Here is a 20,866-nt window from a genome sequence, read left to right on the forward strand (position 1 = left end):
CCAGCCCCACCATATACAACCTTGAAGCAGGACAGTCCCACAATATTCCTTTTCCTGTCTCTTGCTTTCATTCACCACACCCTTCTTCTTGAACATCCACCTACCCTGAGACAGGGTTTTGCTATGCAGTTGAGGCTGGTCTTGAACTTACTATGTAGCACAGGCCAGCCTTGAAATTTTAGCAATCCTCCTGCCTCAGCCTCCAGAGTGTTGGGACCCTAGGTGTGTGCCACTGTGCCCAACCTCATCCCTGGTCTTGACAGAACTCTAGATATGGAGTCCAGGCTGGCCTTAATTTACTGTGTAGTACAGGCTGGCCTCAAACCCACAACCCTCTTGCCTTAGCCTCTTAAGTATTGGGATTATGGGTGTGTGCTGCCATCCCCTGTATCCTTCACCTTCTTTATGTTCTTGTAATCCATGTGTAACATCCTAGCTGGGAAGCTCTGATGAAAGTGGTACAAATTGTATGAAAGCACAATAAAACATTCTGCATGGAGACTCTGTGGGCCACAAACTCTTGTTTACTAATACCTAGTGGTCTGTGGTCTGTTCTTGGAAAACACTTTTTTTTTTTTTTTTTTGAGACAGGCTCTTGCTATACAGTTCAAGCTGGCCTTTAGCTCACTTTGTAACCCAGGCTGGTCTTGAACTTGCAATGATCTTCCTGCCTCAGCCTTCCATTGCTAAGATTACAGGTGTGTGCCACTTGGCCCTGCTGTTTTTTGGTGGTGGTGTTCTTAGATAGGCTGTCACTATGTAGCCCAGGCTGGCCTTGAATCTCCCGCCTCAACCTCCTGAGCACAAGGATTAGAGGCATGGTCACCACTCCAAGCTTCCTATAATACTCATTTAGGCTCTACTTTTTTTTTTTTTTTCCAGAACTGGGGATTGAATTAGGCCCTACTTGTTAGTCTATAAATTTCCCTTATGGCCTGTACACAGAGTTGCTGTTTCCTTTTTCATCTTCAGGGGCTGGTGAGATGGCTCAGTGGAATAAGCGCTTCCCTGGCAAGTGCATGGGTCTGAGTTCAATCCCTGGTTCTGCAAAAAAAAAAGAAAATCCTTTCCCACCTTTAGTTTCTTGCATGTACCTGACCTCTCAGTCTCACTGCTTCCTTGATCACCTGGAAAATGGTGCTCATCTTTCAGAATTGAGATCAAATACCCCTTTTCCCTTTTTTCCTATAGTCCCCCGTCCTCCCCCTGTACTGGGGATTTAATTCAGGACCTTGTTCTTGCCAGGCAAGCATTTATTCTACTGAGTTATCCCCAGCTCTCTCCTCTTTTTTTTTTTTTTTGTTGTTGTTTCTTTCTGTGTCCAGCTTTACTTTAAGAAGTCTTCTGTTGTGGCACCTGGTATGTTTTATTAAAATTATTTGCACCTGTAGATAGATGCTTTTTCCCTAGGAGGGTAACAGAAGCCTGACTGGTGCCTCTTTATCCCCTTGGGAAACAGGTTTTCAACAGAAATAAATTGAGCAAATGAAATAATTAAGAGACTGAGGCCATTGCTATGAAAGAAGCAAGCAGGAGATTTAGGAAGGAGATAGGGGTTACTTGAGATCAAGCTCTGAGGTCTCCTGGGGCTATGGGAAGATAAGAGGCGCAGGCCAGGGATTTGTTTCAGGTGAAGAGATCACACTCGCATGGGAATGTAGTGTAGCAAGACTCAAAGGCCAGTGGGTCTTGTATCAGGGTCTGTCTCCTTTGGACAGCTGCTGTAATCATAGGTCTTAATAGATTTGATTATGCATTTCCAAACCCTGGCACACTTCATGGCTTAGCATACTCAAAAATAAGTTTTTGATATTTTTTGGCCTTTGTGAAATACTTGTGACTAACTTAATTTTTTTTTTTTTTTTTTTTTTTGGTATTTGGTTCAGGGTCTACAGGGATCTTGTAGTGATTCTCTTGTTTTCAGCCTCCCAAGTGCTGGGATTACATGTGCACACCACCACGCCCAGTCCGTCTCTAGCCCAGCTCTGCACGCACTGGGGATAGGGCCAGCACAGCACACCAGAGATCGAACCTCGGCCGCTATGCTCTGCCTAAGCAGGCGCGTTAGTCTGCTGAGCTATCTGGCTGGTCTTAATTTTGTCATAATCACCATGTGCATTTATCTTCTCCAAATTAATACTTCTCCTTGGGTCTGTTTGCCTTTTTATTTTTATTTTTTTAGTTTATTTATTTATTTGTGTGTGTGTGTGTGTGTGTGTGCGCGCGCGCGCGCGCATGGCCAGCTCAGCCCATCAGGGGGCGGGGCTGGCTGGCATGTGGTGCTGGGGGATTGAACCGTGGTCCCTGTGCTTTGCTAACCTTGTTCTAAGTAGGTGCTTTAGACCACTGAGCCATTTCACCAGCCCCTGTGTTTGCCTTTTTAAAGACATTTCATTTTATTTTTTTTTGGTGGAACTGGGGATTAAACTCATGCCCTTGCGCTTGCCAGGCAAGCACATATTATACTGCGCCATCTCCCTGGTCCCAAAAAACATTTTAAATTTTATTAGCTTTTTTTTTTTTTATTTTTTTTTAGTACAGTTTAGATTTTATTCACAATAAAAAATAAATTCTTATAAAAACATATGTATGTTTGTTTGCAGTATTATACATTGATTTTAAAAGTTTCTACTCTTTTTTTTCCATAAATTTATTGAGAAACAAAAGCAATGAGACAGTTTCAAATCAAATTGGTACGACAGTTGCAATAATTAACACATTGCATACTCTTTTCCTAGTGGTTATTTGCTGTACAAGAAGCAGACATGATATCTAATAGTGTTTATAAACACTATTAGAACAAATCCCTCTCTTCATTAAGAGAATGTAACTATATCTATCCTAACCGTTTTGAATGCACAGATACAAAATGGACATCCATCTGTATCCCCTTGTTTAGTTCCGTCATTTGAATATTATAGGTGTGTTAACTCAGCAAAATATTCTAAAAGAGTCCAGTAGTCCATAATAGTATTGGGTCTTCTGCTTGACTGGCACTGTCAGAAATTGTTGACAAGAGTCCCCTACAGCTGAACATAACACCATAGCTTTACTTCTTATACTTCATTTTTATACTTTTCTGCTGGTTGGTTAAGATCAAGATAAAGCAAGACCTATAGCATATGTTTATAGTATATAATGATTACACTCATCATGGGGAGTTGGTACATGTACATATATTTTATTTATTTTTGGCAGAACCAAGGATTGAACTCAAGCTCTTGCTCTTGCCAGGGAAGCGCTTATTCCAGTGAGCCATCACCCTGGTGGTACATGTACATATAATACATCTTTTTTGTTTGTTTGTTTGTTTGTTTGTTTGTTAAGTAAAACAAATAAGAGACAGAGTACTGATGTGTAGTTCAGGCTCACTATGTAGCCCAGGCTGGCTTTGAACTCATGGTGATCCTCCACTGCTGAGATGATTGGTGTATGCCACCGCATTCTGCTTCCACACAATTTTAAATATCACAATTTGTGTTATATGAGAAACCCAAAGTATAAATAAATGATCAAAATAAAGCTGGGTGTGGTGTTGCATGCCTGTAAGCCCAGTGCTAGAGAGGCTGAGGCAGGAGGATCGCTGCAACTTCAAGGGTAGCATGTACTATAGAGTGAGACTTTATCTCAAAAAAAGAAAGAAAAAAATTGTGTGGGGAAAAAAAAAGCTTGCCTCTTTTTTTTTTTAATTTTTATTTATTTATGTGTGTGTGTGTGTATGGCCAGCTCAGCCCACCAGGGGGCGGGGCTGGCTGGCATGTGGTGCTGGGGGATTGAACTGCGGTCCCTGTGCTTTGTCGAGTCTGCTGTAGATAGGTGCTGTAGACCACTGAACCATCTCACCAGCCCTTGCCTCTCTTATTTATTTCACTTTGTCTTCTTTTTATTTTATTTTATTTTATTTTATTTTATTTTATTTTATTTATGTGTGTGTGTGTGTGGCCAACTCAGCCCACCAGGGGGCGGGGCTGGCTGGCATGTGGTGCTGGGGGATTGAACTGCGGTCCCTGTGCTTTGCTAAGCTTGTTCTAAGTAGGTGCTTTAGACCACTGAGCCATCTCACCAGCCCCACTTTGTCTTCTTGACAGATGACAAATATTACTGTTTCATGGCTTAGTTTTAATTATCCTTCTCCTTTCCAGTGCTGGAAATGAAATTCTGGATGTCATATCGGTAGAAAGCACTTACCAGCATGTGGAAGGCCCTGGGTTTGATTTGCAGCATTAAGAGGGGTGCCCAAACCAAAATATCAACAAAGCAAAAACTTACATCCATTGAACATTCATTCATTAAAAACCTAATGTATGCACAGCATTCTGGGTGATAATTAGACATTTGACAAACCCTTTCTTTGAAGTTTTAATCCAAATGCTAAATCTTTGAAACCACGCCAGCCTGTAATCCTAGTACTAGGGGGCTGAGGCATGGGAGGCTGAGGCTGGAGGATCTCTTATGTGTTTAAGGCCAATCTGGCATACGTAGTGAGTTAAACACCAGCTTGAACTACATGGTAAGACCCCGTCTCAAAGCAAAAAAAGATGTGTTATGTACATATACCAACTCCCCATGATAAATGTAAACATTATGTACTACAAACATATACTAATAAAAACAAAGCAGAAAACATTATAAAATAAAAGAAGAGGGTTGCTGGACATTTTGGTATACACCTATGATCTCAGTATTTGGGGTTGAGGTTAGAGGATCTTCAGTTTGAAGCCTGCGTTGACTACATGGGAAGTCCTGGTCTCAAAGAAAGATAGAGACAAAGACAGCATGAACTGAGGCTAGGGATATAACTTGGTGGTAGAGTGCTTGCCTGGTGTGCATGAGATAAGGTCCTAGCACCAAAAATGAAAATGACAAGACAGACAGATGGCAGGATTTGGGAGGCTGAGGCAGGTGGATTGCCTTTAGTTTAAGGCCAGCCTGGACTACATGTAAATATACGGTTAGCTTGAACTGTCTAGCAAGACCCCATCTCAGAAAATGAGAGGCCACCCACCGTTGGTACTCTGGGTAGTCTGCCTTAGGCTCTGGAGCTATCTGCCTTAATCTCTGAGCTTTGACTTGAGTTGGTTGCAACAGGCATCATTGGTTTGAAGAGGCCAGACTGAGGGTGAGGAGTGGGGTCATTTCTGAGCCTTCGTCTGAGAAATTCAAGGTACTTTAAAGAAGTTTGTTACATAGGCCATACATTTTGCAGTATATTTATATATTTATGAGCAGTGGTTATCATCTGAAAGAAATGTGATTGTTGGTGATAGAGCTTGTGGTAAGACATGTTTGCTCATAGTCTTCAGCAAGGACCAGTTCCCAGAAGTATATGTTCCCACATTGCTTAAAGTAGATGGAAAGCAGGTAGAGTTGGCTTTGTGGGACATGGCTAGACAGGAAGATTATGATCATCTGGGGCCTCTCTCCTGCCTAGACATTAATGTTATACTGATGTGTTTCTCCATGGACAGTCCTGATAGTCTAGAAAATGTCCCAGAAAAATGGACTCCTGAAATGGAGCATTTCTGTCCCAGTGTACCCATTATCCTTTTTTTTTTTTTGCGGAACCAGAGATTGAACTCAGGTCCTTCCACTTGCCAGGGAAGCACTTATTCTACTGAGCCACCTCCCTGGCCCTTATGTGCATTATCCTGATTGGGAGCAAGAAGAATCTCTAGATGAGCACACAAGACAGGAGTTAGCTGAGATGAAGCAGGAGCCAGTAAAACCTGAAGAAAGCAGAGAGACGGCAAGCAGGGTTGGTGCCTTTGAGTACAGTGAAGACCAATGATGGAAAGAGAGAGGTTTTTGAAATGGCCATGAAAACAGCTGTGCAAGCCAGGTGTGAAAAAAATCCAGGTGCCTTGTGAAACGTTGCTGCAAGCACAGCTCATGTGCTTGATTTTGAAGTGTTGTTTATTTAGCCTAGTGTATGATTATTGGCCTTTTTCATTTACCTTTTATTTTGCTCCATTTTCTTTCTTTTTCATTTATCTATAGTTTACCTAAGATTATAAATCAAAAGTCATGTTGCTGCCAGTATTTAGAAGGCAGCAGAGATTATTGATAATAATAATAATGTCCAACCTGTCTGACCTGCCAGGATCCTTCCAACTGCTCTAACAGCCCTTTGTGCACTTCACCTGTGACACCAGGTGCTAATTCAAAGAATTTCTTAATTTCTTGCTTCTGTTTAGCAAGAGACGGTACCTTTTGTGAATTAGGCTGTAGCTGCTTTATAACTAACATGTCCTTTCTCTCCAATCTGTCAGTTGCAGGGAGTTCTGATGAATTCCCACTTCAGAGCCTTATTCTTTGTGGAGGTCATTGGCATACCTCTGGGGTGGGCATGCAGCTTTTTGAAAACATGGTCAGCCATAAGCCTTAAGTCATGTGGCTGTGGCAGAGTTATAGTTCTATGATTTCATGTTAGTTACCTTATAGTTGCCATGTAATTAGTGCCACTTAATATGTGGTACCAAAAATAAATATTACATCTAACCCAGACTAGACGTAATAGTTTTTGTATAATTTGATTTTCTAATAGTGATATTTGTGCAGGGAGATAGCTCAGCAGCATAAACACCTGCCTAGCAAGTGCAAGGGTGTTTGATCCCCAGTACAAAAAAAAAAAAAAAATCCACAGTACAAAAAAAAAAAAAAAAGTAGAATTCACCTAATAGTGGTATTTGTCATTTCTACAAAGAATATTTTTTTTTGTTTTAAATAAGAAAGTGTGTTTAGAAATAAAGTCAGATGGAAAATTAAAAAAAAAAAGAGAGACAATACCTCTCTTGAGGTCTGGTTATGGGACATAGGCAGTCTAATTCTAGAGCTGTACTCCCTTCCGTTTTACTGTAGACGTTCAGTGTTTATTGAGAGGGTGATAAATCTCAAAGAGGCTTTTCCTCCTGTTCTTGGTACCCTAGAGGCCTTGGATAATGGTCATCCTGTTTTGTTTCTTCAGGACTAGGGCCTAGCAGTTGGTTGTCTCCTTGTGTAGATTCAGGACTGTTTGCTGAATAAAGCGTAGTAGTAGTTCCTGCCCTCTAGAGTGCTTAGCAGTTGTGTGTTTGTTTGGTAGCTCTTTAAAAATCTTGTTTATAAAAGAAAAGAAATCTTTGTGATCTAGGTTAGTGATGCATGCCTATTAAATCAGCTACTTGGGAGGCTGAGGCAGGAGGATCTTAATTTGGAGGCTAGCCTGACAATAAGACCTTGTCTCAAAGTGAAATTTTAAGAGTGGGCTGGTGGGTTGTGGTAGAGTGCTAAAATCTGTTTTTTTTTTTTTGTTTTTTTTTTTACTGAGAATCAAATTCACGGCCTCGTGCTTGTCAGGCAGGAACTGTACTGCTGAGCTACATCCCCAGCTTCTTGGTAGAGTATTTACTTAGTACATGGTGTTATTGGGTCATGTGCTTCTAAAAGTGGCTCATCAATTAAAGGTTACTGGGTTCTGGGGCCGGGGAGATGGCTCAGTGGAATAAGCGCTTCCCTGGCAAGCCGAAGGGCCTGAGTTCAATCCTGGGTTCAGCTGAAAAAAAAAGTAAAGTTACTGGGTTTAGTGTTACCTCTCCTGGAGTTAGTCTCAAACAGAGTTGAATAAAATGAGCAAAAAGCATTGGCCAACTTTGAGAAAGTAAAAGTGGGATTGCAGAAGAAGCCTGGACTGAGAAAAAAAGGGTTAAAGCAAAAATAAAAGCACGTGCGGAGCTCTGCCTAAGCAGGTGCTTTAGCATCCAATTGAAAACCTTAAGTTTTCATGGAGAAGCCATGTGCAGGGCTTTGGGCACAGTCTGAGCATGTGGCCAGGATCTTGTAATTAACAGGTCATGCCTTGTACCCCAGCCATTTTCCCCAGACTATCTCAATGGGAGGTTCAAGGTTTGATACCCAGTATGGGGGCGGGGAAATTATTCTATATCTTGCTTTATAATAATTATTATTTTTTGATACAGGGTCTTTGGGCTAGTTTAGAATTACATTTTTCAGTCTGGGCTCAAATTTGAAATCCTCCTGCCTATGCTTCTTGAGTGTTAGTACGTATGCCATCTTCCTGGAGTGCAGTTTGATTTTTATCCTTGTTAGGGTCTTGCTGTGTAGTTCTTGCTAGCCTCAAACTTATGGAGTTCCTGCTTCAACCTCCCAAATTCTGTAATTACTGATACTTTGCTACCATTCCTGGCTGTAGCTTGCTTTTAAAAAAGTTTATTATGTCTTGGAAATCTTTTCATATCAACTCATAGTGTGTATCTTTTTTCCTTTTTTCTCCCCAATGCTGAGGGTAAGACTTGGGGTCTTGTGCATAGTAGTGCTGGACTCTACTGCTAAGTCCCATCCTAAGCTTTGTTTTGTTTTTTTCTTCCCTTCCCTTTCTCCCCTCCCCTCCCCTCCCCTCCCCTCCCTTTCCCTCCCTTCCTCTCCCCTTCCCTCTCCTTCCTTCCTTCTTTCCTTCTTTTCTTTCTAGTTTAGGTTGGCCTTGAACTCACTATGTAGGTCCAGGCTGGCCTCAGACTCACAGTGATCCTCCTGACTCAGCCTCCAGAGTGCTGGGATTACAGGCATGTGCCACCACACCTGGTTATTTTTTAAAATAATTATATAATGTTTAATTTTGGGAGTATGCAGTAGTAGCACATAAAAATATATTTATGAAACTACTGGTTATCTGCTCTTTAAGTTTAAAAGTATTTTTTACTTATGAGTGGCTAAGTCTGTAAAAATTCAAATAAGCTTAAGTCTCCTGGTCATCTTTAATCCCTGTTGATTTTCCACAGCAGTTTATATTATTAGTTTGTTGTTTAAAATCTGCTCTGGAGCCAGGGAGATGGCTCAGTAGAATAAGTGCTTGCCTGGCAAGTGCAAGGACCTGAGTTCAATCCCCAGTTCTGTCAAAAAAAAAAAAATTAAAATCTGCTCTGTAGGGCCGGGGAGATGGGTCTGTAGATAAAGCACTTGCCTGGCAAGTGCAAGGGCCTGAGTTCAATCCCTGGTTCCACCAAAAAACAAAAAACAAAAACAAAAAACAAAAAAATCTGCTCTGTAGGCCAGGCAAGGTATCCCATACCTGTAATCCCAGCATTCCGTGGCAGAGGCTGGAGAGTCTTGTGAGTTCAAGGCCAGCCTGGGCTACAAAGTGAGCTCAAAGTCATCTTGATTTAAGCTGCATAATGAGAACCTGTCTCAAAAAGACTAAAATAAAATAAAATCTCCTATCTGGTTGATATTTCTATGAGTTAGAAATGGGAGTTTCAGCTATGTTGTTGGTTTGGAAACTAGAATCTCATTAGTGGCTGTTACATGATTTGCTAGAAATTCTTTTCTGCCTGTGCCATTTTATTGATAATTTTTTTTTTTTGTTAACCTTGCCTCATTTTTCCTAGTCTACTTTATGTTGGACCAGATAATATGACCATTTTGTCTGGCAGAAAGTAGTTGGTTATTAGTGTTTCAGTATAGTTCAACTTCATGGTTCTAAAGCTGGTATTCATGCTTTTACTTCTCCTCCAGGGCAAGGGGTTGGGTATATTTGTGTTATATAATCTCTTCCTTGACCCAGAACTGACTGGATACTTAAAAGGCACTTAGTAAAGTCCTGCTAGTCAGGTGTGATGGCACATGCCTACAATTCTAGTACGTGGCAAGTGGAGACTAGGAGGATTGCTGCAAGTTTGAGGCCAGCTCAGCTACATAGTGAGTTCAAGGCCAGTGTGAACGTCATAGCCAAACCCTGTCTCAAAAAAAAAAGAGATGATCTTTACTGCTTTCTCTCAATGCAGTTAATGGTTTCACCTTCCCATTAGTGACTTGCCTTCATGTTATACTTTGGGAAAGCATGGATGACCACTTTATCTTTAGAAAATTGTCCTTTCACTAAGGGAAAAGGCTCAAGCCTCTTGGAGAGGTGTCTTATACCTGCAGACAGTAGGATAGCCATGCCCAGTGAACTTTTGGAGTAAGGTAGAAGCTTTAGGCTAGCTGAGTATGCAAAGACCTTTTTAAAACTTGAGAGTGTCTAGGAGTTCAGTGTTGATTCTGTGGATCCCACCTTCTTAGACTGATAGAAGGTACTCACTATGAAAATTCAAAAGAATTTGGATTTTGTCTTGAGGTTGCCAGCTTTTTATTTTGCTAAGTAAGGATATTCAATTATATACTTCTTATAGTTAATACATTCTCATAGTACAATATTCATTTTTTTTAAAATCAGACTTTATTGGTACTTTTAAAATATAGATAATAGTTATATAAAGTTTTTGTAAATGGAGAGGAAAAGAGGGGCTGAAGGGGAGAGGGGAGAGAAATGGGAAAAGTTATATCATGTACAGGTACAAATTCTCTATGATGAATATGATAATTAGATATATTCAAAACATACAAAAAGAAATAAGTTTCACGCTTCCTCCCTTTTTTTCTTTTTGGTGGAATTGGATTGAATTCAGACCCTTTCGCTTGCCAGGGAAGCACTTATTCTACTGAGGCATCTCCCTGGCCCCTCATACTTCCTGTTCATTCCTTCTCCAGCTGTGATCTAGTTCCTCTCCCAAAAGGCAAACTGGGTTGTTGGATTATCCTTCCACAGATAGCCCATGTGTTTAAAAACAAGTATGAATGTATTAGCTCCTTCCCTTCAAATAAATGGTAGTGCATTCAGATACTTTCCTTTTTTTTTTTTTTTTTTTTTAAAGACAGGGTCTTGCATGTAATTCAGGTTGGCTTTGAACTCTGTAGGCCAGGCTGGCCTTGAACTCGCAGAGATCCTTTTGCCACAGCCTCCCATGTGCTGGGATTACAGGTGTGTGCCACCATGTCTCGCTCATATACCATTTTATATTTTGACAGTTTTATCCTCTTTTCTTTTTTTTTTTTTTTTAGTGTTACTTTATTTTATTTATTTATTTTTTTAATTTTATTTATTTGTGTGTGTGTGTGTGTGTGTGTGGCCAGCTCATCCCACAAGGGGGCGGGGCTGACTGGCATGTGGTGCTGGGGGATTGAACCGTGGTCCCTGTGCTTTGCTAAGCTTGTTCTAAGTAGGTGCTTTAGACCACTGAGCCATCTCACCAGCCCCTTTATCCTCTTTTCTTAGAAGTCATTTCTTCTTTCTTTCTTTAAGTTTTTAATCCCTTTTCTTTCAAGACGAGTTCGGACTATACAGTTCTGGCTGACCTTAAGTCACTCTGTAGCCAGGCTGGCCTCAAATTCACAGTGATCCTTGTGCTTGCCGGACGAACACTTATTCAACTGAGCTATCTCCCCAGCCCCGTAAAGTTCTTTTTCTTGGTGGTACCAGGGATCAAACTCAGGACCTTGTGCTTGCCAGGCAAGCACTTACTCCACTGAGCTATCTGCCTGGGCCCCAAGAAAAGTTCTGTAGATTAAATTTAAAGTTTAATTCTGTGAAAATTAATTCACTGCGTTAATCCAAAGGCTCTGTGTTTGAAAATTGTTGCTGGAGATAGTAAACGATAAAAAGGGTTTGAATATGGGTATGTTAGGACTAATTGCTGTTTTACACAGGTCACCAGCTTTTAGTAGACAGAATGAGAGAGGAAGAAGTTTATGGTTGAGATATCCATGTCCTCCTCCACATTTTTGGAGAGAAATAGATTAGGAAATCCTTTCTTGTTTTCTACAACTGTATCATTCACTTCATTAGACCACATAGTCTCCTGTTAAGATATCTTGTATTTATAACATCTGTCAATTGGATTAGAAGACTAGTTTCTTAATACATAGTGCCATTAGGAATTTTGAAAAGCATATGGGGTGTGATCTCTGTGAGGATCCACATGAAATAGTGATGGCTCGAAATTGGGAAGAGACATTGGAGTGGGGAACTGGAGTCTTAAGAATCTTGGAATTGAAAATTGATAGACATGTGACCTATAGGAAGAACAAGGAGATCAGAATTCATTTGCTGAACATTTATTGAATGCTCAGTATTTGCAGGGTACTATGACAGGTTGATGCCAGCAAAATTCCTTAGAGAACACTAGTGTAGGTATATAGACTCTGGGAATAAAGACTGTTCATTTGGAAAGCTGGTGCTTGTTACGACAGTACTATCAGAGGAGCTGGACACAAGCCAAGGATACAAGTGTTGTAAATCCAAGTCATAGGGAAAAAATATAGCTAGACTATAAATTTTTTCAGTCTAGAACAGCTATGTGATTAATACATGTGTGTCTAAGAACTGCTATGTATAGTATTTTTATTTTTATTTTTAACCAATCATTTATTTTTGAAATGAGCAGAATATTTGCATGGTTGAAAATAATACTAGAAAGTATCCCATAGAATATTTCCTTTCTAGGGGCCAGGGAGATGGCTCAGTAGAATAAGCACTTGCCTGGCAAGTGCAAGGACCTGAGTTCAATCCCTGGTTCCGCCAAAAAAAAAAAAAAGAATATTTCCTTTCTATTTTATCCTTCCTCCTATATAGTTCCTTCTTTGTTTTTCTCCAATCAGATTTTATTGGTATATTCTAGATATACATAATGATCTTGTTCATCATAAAGAATCTGTACCTGTTCATAATAGGTACTCAGCGCACTTGAGGGCAAAGCCAGTGTGGCATGTGGTGTGGGAGTTTGCTGGTCCCTGTGCCTGCCTGCCTATGTACCTGAGCTATCTCACTGGTCCTCTTTTTTTTTTCAAAGTTTTATTGATAAACAGCAATGAGACAGTTTCAAATCAAATCGGAAGTACAGTTTCAACAAATAACTGGTCCTCTTTTTTAAAAACCCATTCCCCTGTCCTCCCTTAACTCTTTTGCCCTTCTCCATTTACAAAAGCTTTATTCATATTCTGTCCTCTTTTTCTTGCTCCTCCCCTCACTTCTTCTTCCCCCACCCATTTTTTTTTTTTTTTTTTGGTGGTGGTATTAAGGATTTGGGACCTTGCCCTTGCAGACAGGTTCTTATGTGCTGAGCTGTGTCCCTGACTCTGGTCTGACCCTTTGTTTTTTGAGATAGAATTTTGCTTTGTAGTTCAGTCTGGCCTTGAATCTACTATGCAATCTGGCCTGGGCTTAAACTTGCAGTGATCTTCCTGCTTTAGCCTGGCAGTTACTGGGATTTCATACTATTCCTGGTCACAGTTCCCTTTTATGTAAATAGAATTTAAGTGCTGGAAACAGAAACCATTTTGGGTATTTTAACCACAAAAGAATTTAAGTGAGAACATTGAGTACTCACAAAATTACCAGAAGGGATAGAAGAATGGGAATCATGGGTTTTTTTTTTTCTTAAGACTACCAATTTGGGAGGCCCATGCCTGGTGCTGTTATCTGGGGTCCATTAAGTCACTACTGCCACCCCCACCACTCACTGCTGCTTGACACTCATGAAGCATGTGACCAGACATGTGACCTTTGCTGCTACAGGCATACACAAAAGCTTGAGAGGGCCTGCACTAGTTTATCATGCCTGGCATTAACCTGTAGGTCTCTGTGATCTTGTTGTCACGTGTAAGCAGTTAAAGAAATGGAATGGACTTTCACAACCTGTCTTTTGAACTGACTGCACTTACCAAAATAACTATAGCTGTTCTTTTCTTGTGCATCCTTGTCTAGCATGTGAAGCCCTGGGTTCAATCCCTAGCACTGCAAAACCAAAACCAAAGCAAACCAAAGCTAAACCAAAACAAAAGTAGAAAGTCTAGGGCCAGGGAGATAGCTCAGTGGAATAAGTGCTTGCCTGGCAAGTACAAGGTCCTGAGTTTGATCCTGATACCACCAAAAACAAGCAAACATACAACCACATACAACAACAAAGCCTCAACCCCCCAAAAAATAAATAAAAGTAATAAGTCCTCATACACAATATTCAGCATCATTTAAAGTAATATTTCATTATGAGCACTTTCAACATCACGGTGTACAGTCTTTTTTTGGTCTTTTTTCGAGATAGAGTTTCACTATGCAGTTCAAGTTTCAAGCTGGCCTTGAGCTCACTTTGTTCTCCATGAAGGCCTCAGAGTTTAGCAATCTTCCTACCTCAAGCTCCCCAGTGCTCAGATTATAGGTGTGCAACACCACACCTGGCTAGAATCATTTTTTTTCAAAGTTTTATTGATAAACAGCAATGAGACAGTTTCAAATCAAATTGGAAGTACAGTTCAAAAAATAATACACTGCATATATTCTTCTTAGTGGTTAATTACTGTACAAGATGCAGACTTGTGATCCTATTTACAAACACCATTAGAACAAATCATTCTATTCATTAAGAGAATGCAACTATATATCTATCCCAACCTCTTTGAATACACAGATACAAAATGGACATTCATCGGTATACCCCATTTTTTCTAAGTTCCGTTATTGAATATTATAGGTGTGTAAACTCAGCAAAATATTCTAAAAGAGTCCAGTAGCCCATAATAGCATTGGGTCTTCTGTTTAACTGGCAATGTCAGAAATTATTGACCTGAGTCCCCCACAGCTCAACTTAACAGCATGGCTTTATTTCTTATATTTCGACTTCATACTTTTCTACTGGATGGTTAAGACCAAGGTAAAGCAGGACCTATGCAACAAGAGTTGTAGCTTTTTGGTCTGAGAAGGTCAGTGAAATGCCCTCAGGATTTGTCCTGAGATCCTGTACCTCAGATTGTAGAACCTTTATCAGTGCAGCCATGTGGATGAGTCACGGCCATTCCTTGGCCAATGTGCTCTCTGTGAAAACCTGAGAGAGTGTCTTCTCCCCATGTGACTCTCCTTAGGCCCACTCTATGTCATCGATCACTTTCCTGTTTGGCCCCATAATCTTCTTGATCAGAAAATTTGGGACACTACTGAGGTACATGACGTTACAGTACAAGTTCTCATATGTCCTGAGTCTTAATTGACCTTAGAAGGCTAGGGCCAAAATGTTGGCTTTCCTTGTATCCCTCCTTTTTCTCTAATTTTGGTCTGCAAACTTAGGTTGTTAACCATCCAGAAGAAAAGCTTATTGTTATTATCAAACGATTTGGGCTATCAATCTTAACCTCACTATCTCACTGCATTTCAAACATCTTAGGCATAATAAGGAACAGGCATTTTTCATCGAGTATTGATATGTTGAACTTTAAGTCCCTACAGAATATGATAAAAAAACATTTAAAAATTAGATTATATTTTAAAAAATAGGATAAAGAATTCTATGCTTCTCATGTTTGCACATAAGTCCAAAAATCTAACCATATACAACCTTGAAGCAGGACAGCCCCACAATATTCCTTTTCCTGTCTCTTGCTTTCATTCACCACCCCCTTCTTCTTGAACATCCACCTACCCGAGAGACATCTTAGCAGTAACTGGTATGTCATGACAAGCCGCCCATATTCAGAATACCACAATGACAGGCACTCCCAACATGAAACAACTGTTACAAATTACCATCTGCAGTGCAGTTGCTTAGTTCCCAGGTATCAGTATATATAGTTAGTCAGGCTGAGAATCTTTCCGATTAACTCCTAGATTAAAGAATCTTCTGAATATTCTCCGGATCATTGCCTTGCTCATCTTCTACATATAACTGCATGGCTTAACATTGCCATGTTTCCTAGCTCATCTCCTTTCCCTCTCTTGATTAGTTAGTCCTTGAGATCCTGCCTTCCTTTTCCTTGTATTATATCTTTCTATTTGTATTTCTTCTTTAGAGTTCTTATACTAGGGAGACTATACGATATTTACACATGTGTGTCTGGTTTATTTCACTTATGAGTATATGTTCAAAAAATATGGAACGCTTCACGAATTTGCGTGTCATCCTTGCGCAGGGGCCATGCTAATATTCTCTGTATCGTTCCAATTTTAGTATATGTGCTGCCGAAGCGAGCACTAGAATCATTTTTTTAAACAACCAGATATTATTCCATTATACAGATTATGAAATGCTTAAAATTAACACTGTCTGAAGAAAAAAAATTAACACTGTCTGATACAATCTGGCATGCATGATCATTCCAACTTAATGGCACATGTTAAATATAATCTAGTTGTTAACTGCTTTCTTTCTGCTTACTACATGCTGAGCCTTTTGTATATGTCATCTCCTATAACTGGCACTGTAATCTAATGTACAGGGCTATGAAAGCTTAATTTAATGTTATTTATAATTAGCTATTTTGAGACAGATTCTCTCTGTGTATTGTAGGCTGTCCTGAACTTACTCTGTTCCAGGCTCTGACTGGCCTTGAATTTATGACAGTCCTTCTGACTCAGCCTTCCAAGAGCTGGGATGATGGGAGTGAGGCATCGTGCCTGGTTAATGTTTATAAACTGAAGCCTATCTAGGTTGAGATTTGAAGCCAAGTCTGTTGTTCTCCTCCAGTTGCACAGCATCTCTAAATGATAGGCCTTTAATACTTTGGTAACATGCTTTGGTAGAAAAGAGGTTTGGAAGGAGACCCCTTTGGATATTTTTTGGTTGGTTTTAAAGGAATTTCAATTTTTTCTGACTCAGGTATCCAGCTCACATAGAAGACATTGACTACGAAGAAGGAAAAGTACTCATCCATTTCAAGCGTTGGAACCATCGTTATGATGAGTGGTTTTGCTGGGACAGTCCTTATTTACGCCCTTTAGAGAAAATACAGCTGAGGAAAGAGGGTTTACATGAAGAGGATGGATCTTCTGTGAGTAACAGATCCTGGGCGGTTCTTTAATAAATGGGGTCAGCCATTGGACAGTTCTGTTCGAGACTTTGATGTTTTGTGGAAAATCAGTATCATCTGGGGATCAGTCCTTATTTTGACTGTTAGTTGTAGTTATTAGATTTCTGTGGTATCTAGGGCTCTTAAAAATCCTGGTCTTCATCTGTTTGATGTGTTTAATATTACTATCTATCTATCTTATGTATTTAGTACAGGGCCTACAGGGTCTTACTACATAGATTGGAATTGTAGTGATCCTCCTGTTTACAACCTCCCTAGTGCTGGGTTTACCAGCACATGCCACTACACCCAGTTTCAGTCGCCATCTGAGGTGCTTTAGTCTGCTGAGCTCTCTGACTGGCCCTACAATTTATAAATTCATTCAGTTTTTTTTTTTTTTTTTTTTTTGAGACAGGGTCTTGCTATGAAGAAAGCTTAGACTGGTCCTGAACTCATGACAGTCTCTCTGTTTCAGCTTTCTGAGTGCTGGCATGACAGGCATGTGCCACCATGCTTGGCACTTTTTTATTTTTAAATGTATTTGGTACAGGATCTTACTACACAGCTTGAACTTCTAGTGATCCTCCAATTTCCAGCCTCCTCAGTGCTGGACTTATAGGTGTGTGCTACCACACCTGGTCTAGGTGGCCCATTCAGTACACCTGGGGCCAGGGCTGGTATGGCATGTGGTGCCAGGAATTGTACTCTGGTCCCTGAGGTTGCCTAAGCAGGTGCTTAGTCTGCTGAGCCATCTTGCCAGCCACTTTACATCCCTGCTTTTCTAGCTTGTAGAACATTGCCTGGTACATAGTAGATTTTCATTTGTTACATAAAGGAATAAATGATTGAATTGTAGATCCATTGTTTCTAGAGTACTGTGTACTACATATCCTAACATAGATTATTTATTAAGCTTATTTTTTGTCTAATCATTTCATGTGTGGATCCCATGTTACTTTGTACATAGGATGAATGATGAACTGTTTTCCCCTATTATTATGCCGGGAGCTTTTAGAATGGTACCTCAGTTCATGACTTAATTCTTTTTTTTTTTTTTTTGTGGAACTGGAGATTGAACTCAGGCCCTTGCACTTGCCAGGGAAGCGCTTATTCCACTGAGCCATATCCCTGGCCCCCTTAATTCTGTGTTTATGGTCACAAACTGAATTGGATGAGAACTGAGTCAAATTTCTCCTGAAGGTCAACATTGAATCTAAAACCACTGATTTTGATTTAGTTCTCATCCAATTTGGTTTGTGATCAGAATCAAGAATTAAGTTTATGAACCGAGGTACCACTGTAACGGTTTCAAAATGAGTTTTAGTATAAAAATTTTTAGAATAGCTGGCTGTGTTGGCACAGGCCTGAATCCCAGCACTGGGGAGGCTGAGGCAGGCGGTTCACCTTGAGTTTGAGGCCAGCTGGGCTACAAAATGAGTTCAAGTCAGCCTAAACTAGATAGCTAGACTGTTCTCTCTCTCTCTCTCTCTCTCTCTCTCTCTCTCTCTCTCTCTCTCACACACACACACACACACATCCTGTAGTAATCATGCTGCTTTTGGATCTGACTCAGCCTGGATTCTGTTTTCCATTTTAATTTTCACAAAGGAACTTGAACTCTGGCTGGCCTTTTGCTTCACTTTGTTTTTTCACCCTCCACTTCAGGATTGTTTAGTAGTGTTCCATTTGATTATTCAGTAATCATTCTAAAGAATTTACCAATGCAAATGGTGTTTTGGGAAAACAAGATAAGATATGAAAGGTGAATGGATGCTTCCCTTGCTAAAAGACTCCTTACAAGTTTGGAGTGGCATTAAATCGCATGAGTACTGCTTTGCTGATTATGCAGTAGGCTCATTCCTTCCAGCTCTTAAGCTGGGTGTGTGTCCCTGTGGTCCAGGACTGTTAGCCTCACTTTTAGGGCACATCCTGGATAGGAGAGGATTTCCTCATCCTTTCATGCTTGCCCAGGCTGCTGCTCTTGGTGGGGAGGTATTGTTCTCAACTCTTTCGTTTTGACTTCCAGTGCCAAACAGCAAATTGCCTTCCTCCATCCCAATAGAGCATTCCCTTTCTAGCTCTCTTAGCAACCTCAGCCTCTTTTATAAATTCTGGTGTCATGTGTGTCCTATGCAATTTAATTTGTAACAGGATTTTTTTTTTTAATTTTTTTTTTAGGAATTTCAGATAAACGAGCAGGTCCTTGCTTGCTGGTCTGATTGTCGTTTTTATCCAGCCAGAGTCACTGCTGTTAACAAGGATGGTAAGGCATTTGAGCTGTAGTTATTTTTGCTTGTGACTTAGTGCAGAGTTGGTAAAACGAGAGTTTAATAGTTCATTGTCAGTATTTATTGCCTAGGAATCCTCTTTATTCAAATTAATCAGCATGCCAATAGTTAGGAAGAGATTATAAATGGGAAGAAAACGGAACGAAAAGGAGAGTTTGTTATTTTCTAAAACAATTTGTCATTCAGCTGGAAAGTGTCTCGTTGTCTAGGACAGTGATGGCAAGCCTTTTTTGAGCTTTCAGTGACATAAATAGCACACTGGCATGTGCGCCATTGGTCTGCCACTACTACTCTAGGACTTTTTTTTTTAAAATTAATTTTAATGAGAAATCACAATGAGACAGTTTCAAACAGGTTAGTTTTTTTTTTTTGACTTTCTAATATAATTGGTGAAATAAACCTCTATGTTCCTTTACTTGTTTGTGAATAGCTGAAAATTAAATGAACACCAGTAAACATAAAATTTGCTTTGTGTTGCTGGGTGAAGTGATGCATGTCTGTAATCTCAGCTTTGAGGGATCCTGGGGCAGAAGGACTACAAGTTTGAATCTTACCTGGGCCACTTAGTGAGACTCTGCTTCCAAATAAAAAATAAGGCAGGGATAGTTCAGTGGGCAAGCCCTGATTTCAGTCCCTGGTACTGGAAAACAAACAACAGCAAAAAACCAAGTTTTTTGGATACAAAGTGAGTGAGGGTAGAAATAGAGATGCTGGGACACAAAGCACTAAATTGAGTTGCCTTTGCCAGAGCTTAGAGCATGCGAGGAGACAAGAAACTGGACCCAGAGAGGTTTGTTTTGCTGGCAGAAGGCTATGGTTTCATTCCTCAATACCATAAAATAAAAAAAAACCAAATGGCAAATGAGGGTAATGATCAGAGTCCTGGTACTTGGTGATAACTTTTTCAGTCTACTTTACCAGAACATTAGGATATAGCTTTGATCTTTGAGGTGAATGGTTAGGACATTCAGGACTCTTGGTGCCACCGTTGGAAGTGACTAAAAAGCTAGATTGAGAAGTTGGGGAGTTTGTGCAGTGGTAGAGCGCTTAAAAAACATGTACAAGGCCTTGTATAAGGTTTTAGTTCCCAGCACTGAAACAAAACAACCAATTAGAAATCAAGGTAGATTAATTTTTCATTGAGTGAAAATTCTCTGGCTGAGGAGATAGCGCAGTAACATAAATGCCTACCTCACAAATATGAGGTCCTGAGTTTGATTCCTGTACCAAAGAAAAAAATACTTCCAAAAAACCCTGAAAATTCTCAAGTGCTGGCTTCAAACTGACCACATTTTGTCTGAAATGGTTTAAGTGGTCAAAAATAAATCCAGGTGTGGCTGAATGTGCCTGTAATCTCAGCACTCTAGAAGGCTGAGGTAGGAGGATCACAAATTCAAGCCTAGTCTCTGCAATTTAATGAATTAGCAAGACTGTCTCCAAATCAATAAAAACATAAGCTGGGATATAGCTCCCTGCAAAGGCTATGGTTTCTTTCCTCAGGACCATAAAATAAAAAACCAAAAAAGGAAAATTTCCAAAGCAAAATTGTGCCCTCTGAGTTGTTATTGGTACTCCAGGTCATGACTGATGAAGTCCTTTTCTATAGCTTGTTTCTCTAAATTATTTTTATAAGCTGTGTTCAAAATGAAATTTGTTATTACTGCTTTAATATGTAGTATGTATTACATTAATTTACAAACTTATTTTTGGAGAAAGCTTACATATTATTGAACTACTTCAAATCCTTGTTAGTAACTCACATACTTGGGTTTCAAGAAGAAAAAAATACTTTGCCTTTTGAGTCTTTCATTTTTTACATTATATGTTTATGATACATAATACATATATTCATCCTGGTAGATTTTTTTTTCCTTACTGACTTTTGAAAACGTGTGGTCATCACGTATGTAAAATGTGCTTCTGAAAAATGCAGGGTG

At 39.9% G+C, this 20,866-nt stretch overlaps 1 protein-coding gene, 1 non-coding gene and 1 pseudogene across 5 annotated transcripts in view; 2 read left to right on the forward strand and 1 right to left on the reverse strand.

Annotated features, from left to right (window-relative positions):
* Positions 1-20,866, forward strand: part of Phf20 (PHD finger protein 20) — a 171,073-nt gene that overhangs the window by 55,130 nt on the left and 95,077 nt on the right. For 3 of the 4 annotated variants that reach the window (XM_004630988.2, XM_023714919.1, XM_023714917.1), the window contains exons 3-4: positions 16,452-16,623; positions 18,820-18,904. In XM_004630988.2, the coding sequence (XP_004631045.1) occupies positions 16,452-16,623; positions 18,820-18,904 (257 nt within the window). Of the gene's footprint in view, positions 1-16,451; positions 16,624-18,819; positions 18,905-20,866 lie in introns of those variants that run through there. The other variant, XM_023714918.1, reaches the window with a different exon arrangement.
* Positions 3,603-5,867, forward strand: LOC105742114 (annotated as a pseudogene).
* Positions 15,721-15,827, reverse strand: LOC111816684. The gene has a single exon (XR_002821033.1). It is a non-coding gene; the product is annotated as a U6 spliceosomal RNA (small nuclear RNA).

The sequence above is a fragment of the Octodon degus genome, unplaced genomic scaffold, assembly GCF_000260255.1.
Source record: "Octodon degus isolate 3935 unplaced genomic scaffold, OctDeg1.0 scaffold00037, whole genome shotgun sequence".
NCBI classification, from domain to species: Eukaryota; Metazoa; Chordata; class Mammalia; order Rodentia; family Octodontidae; genus Octodon; species Octodon degus.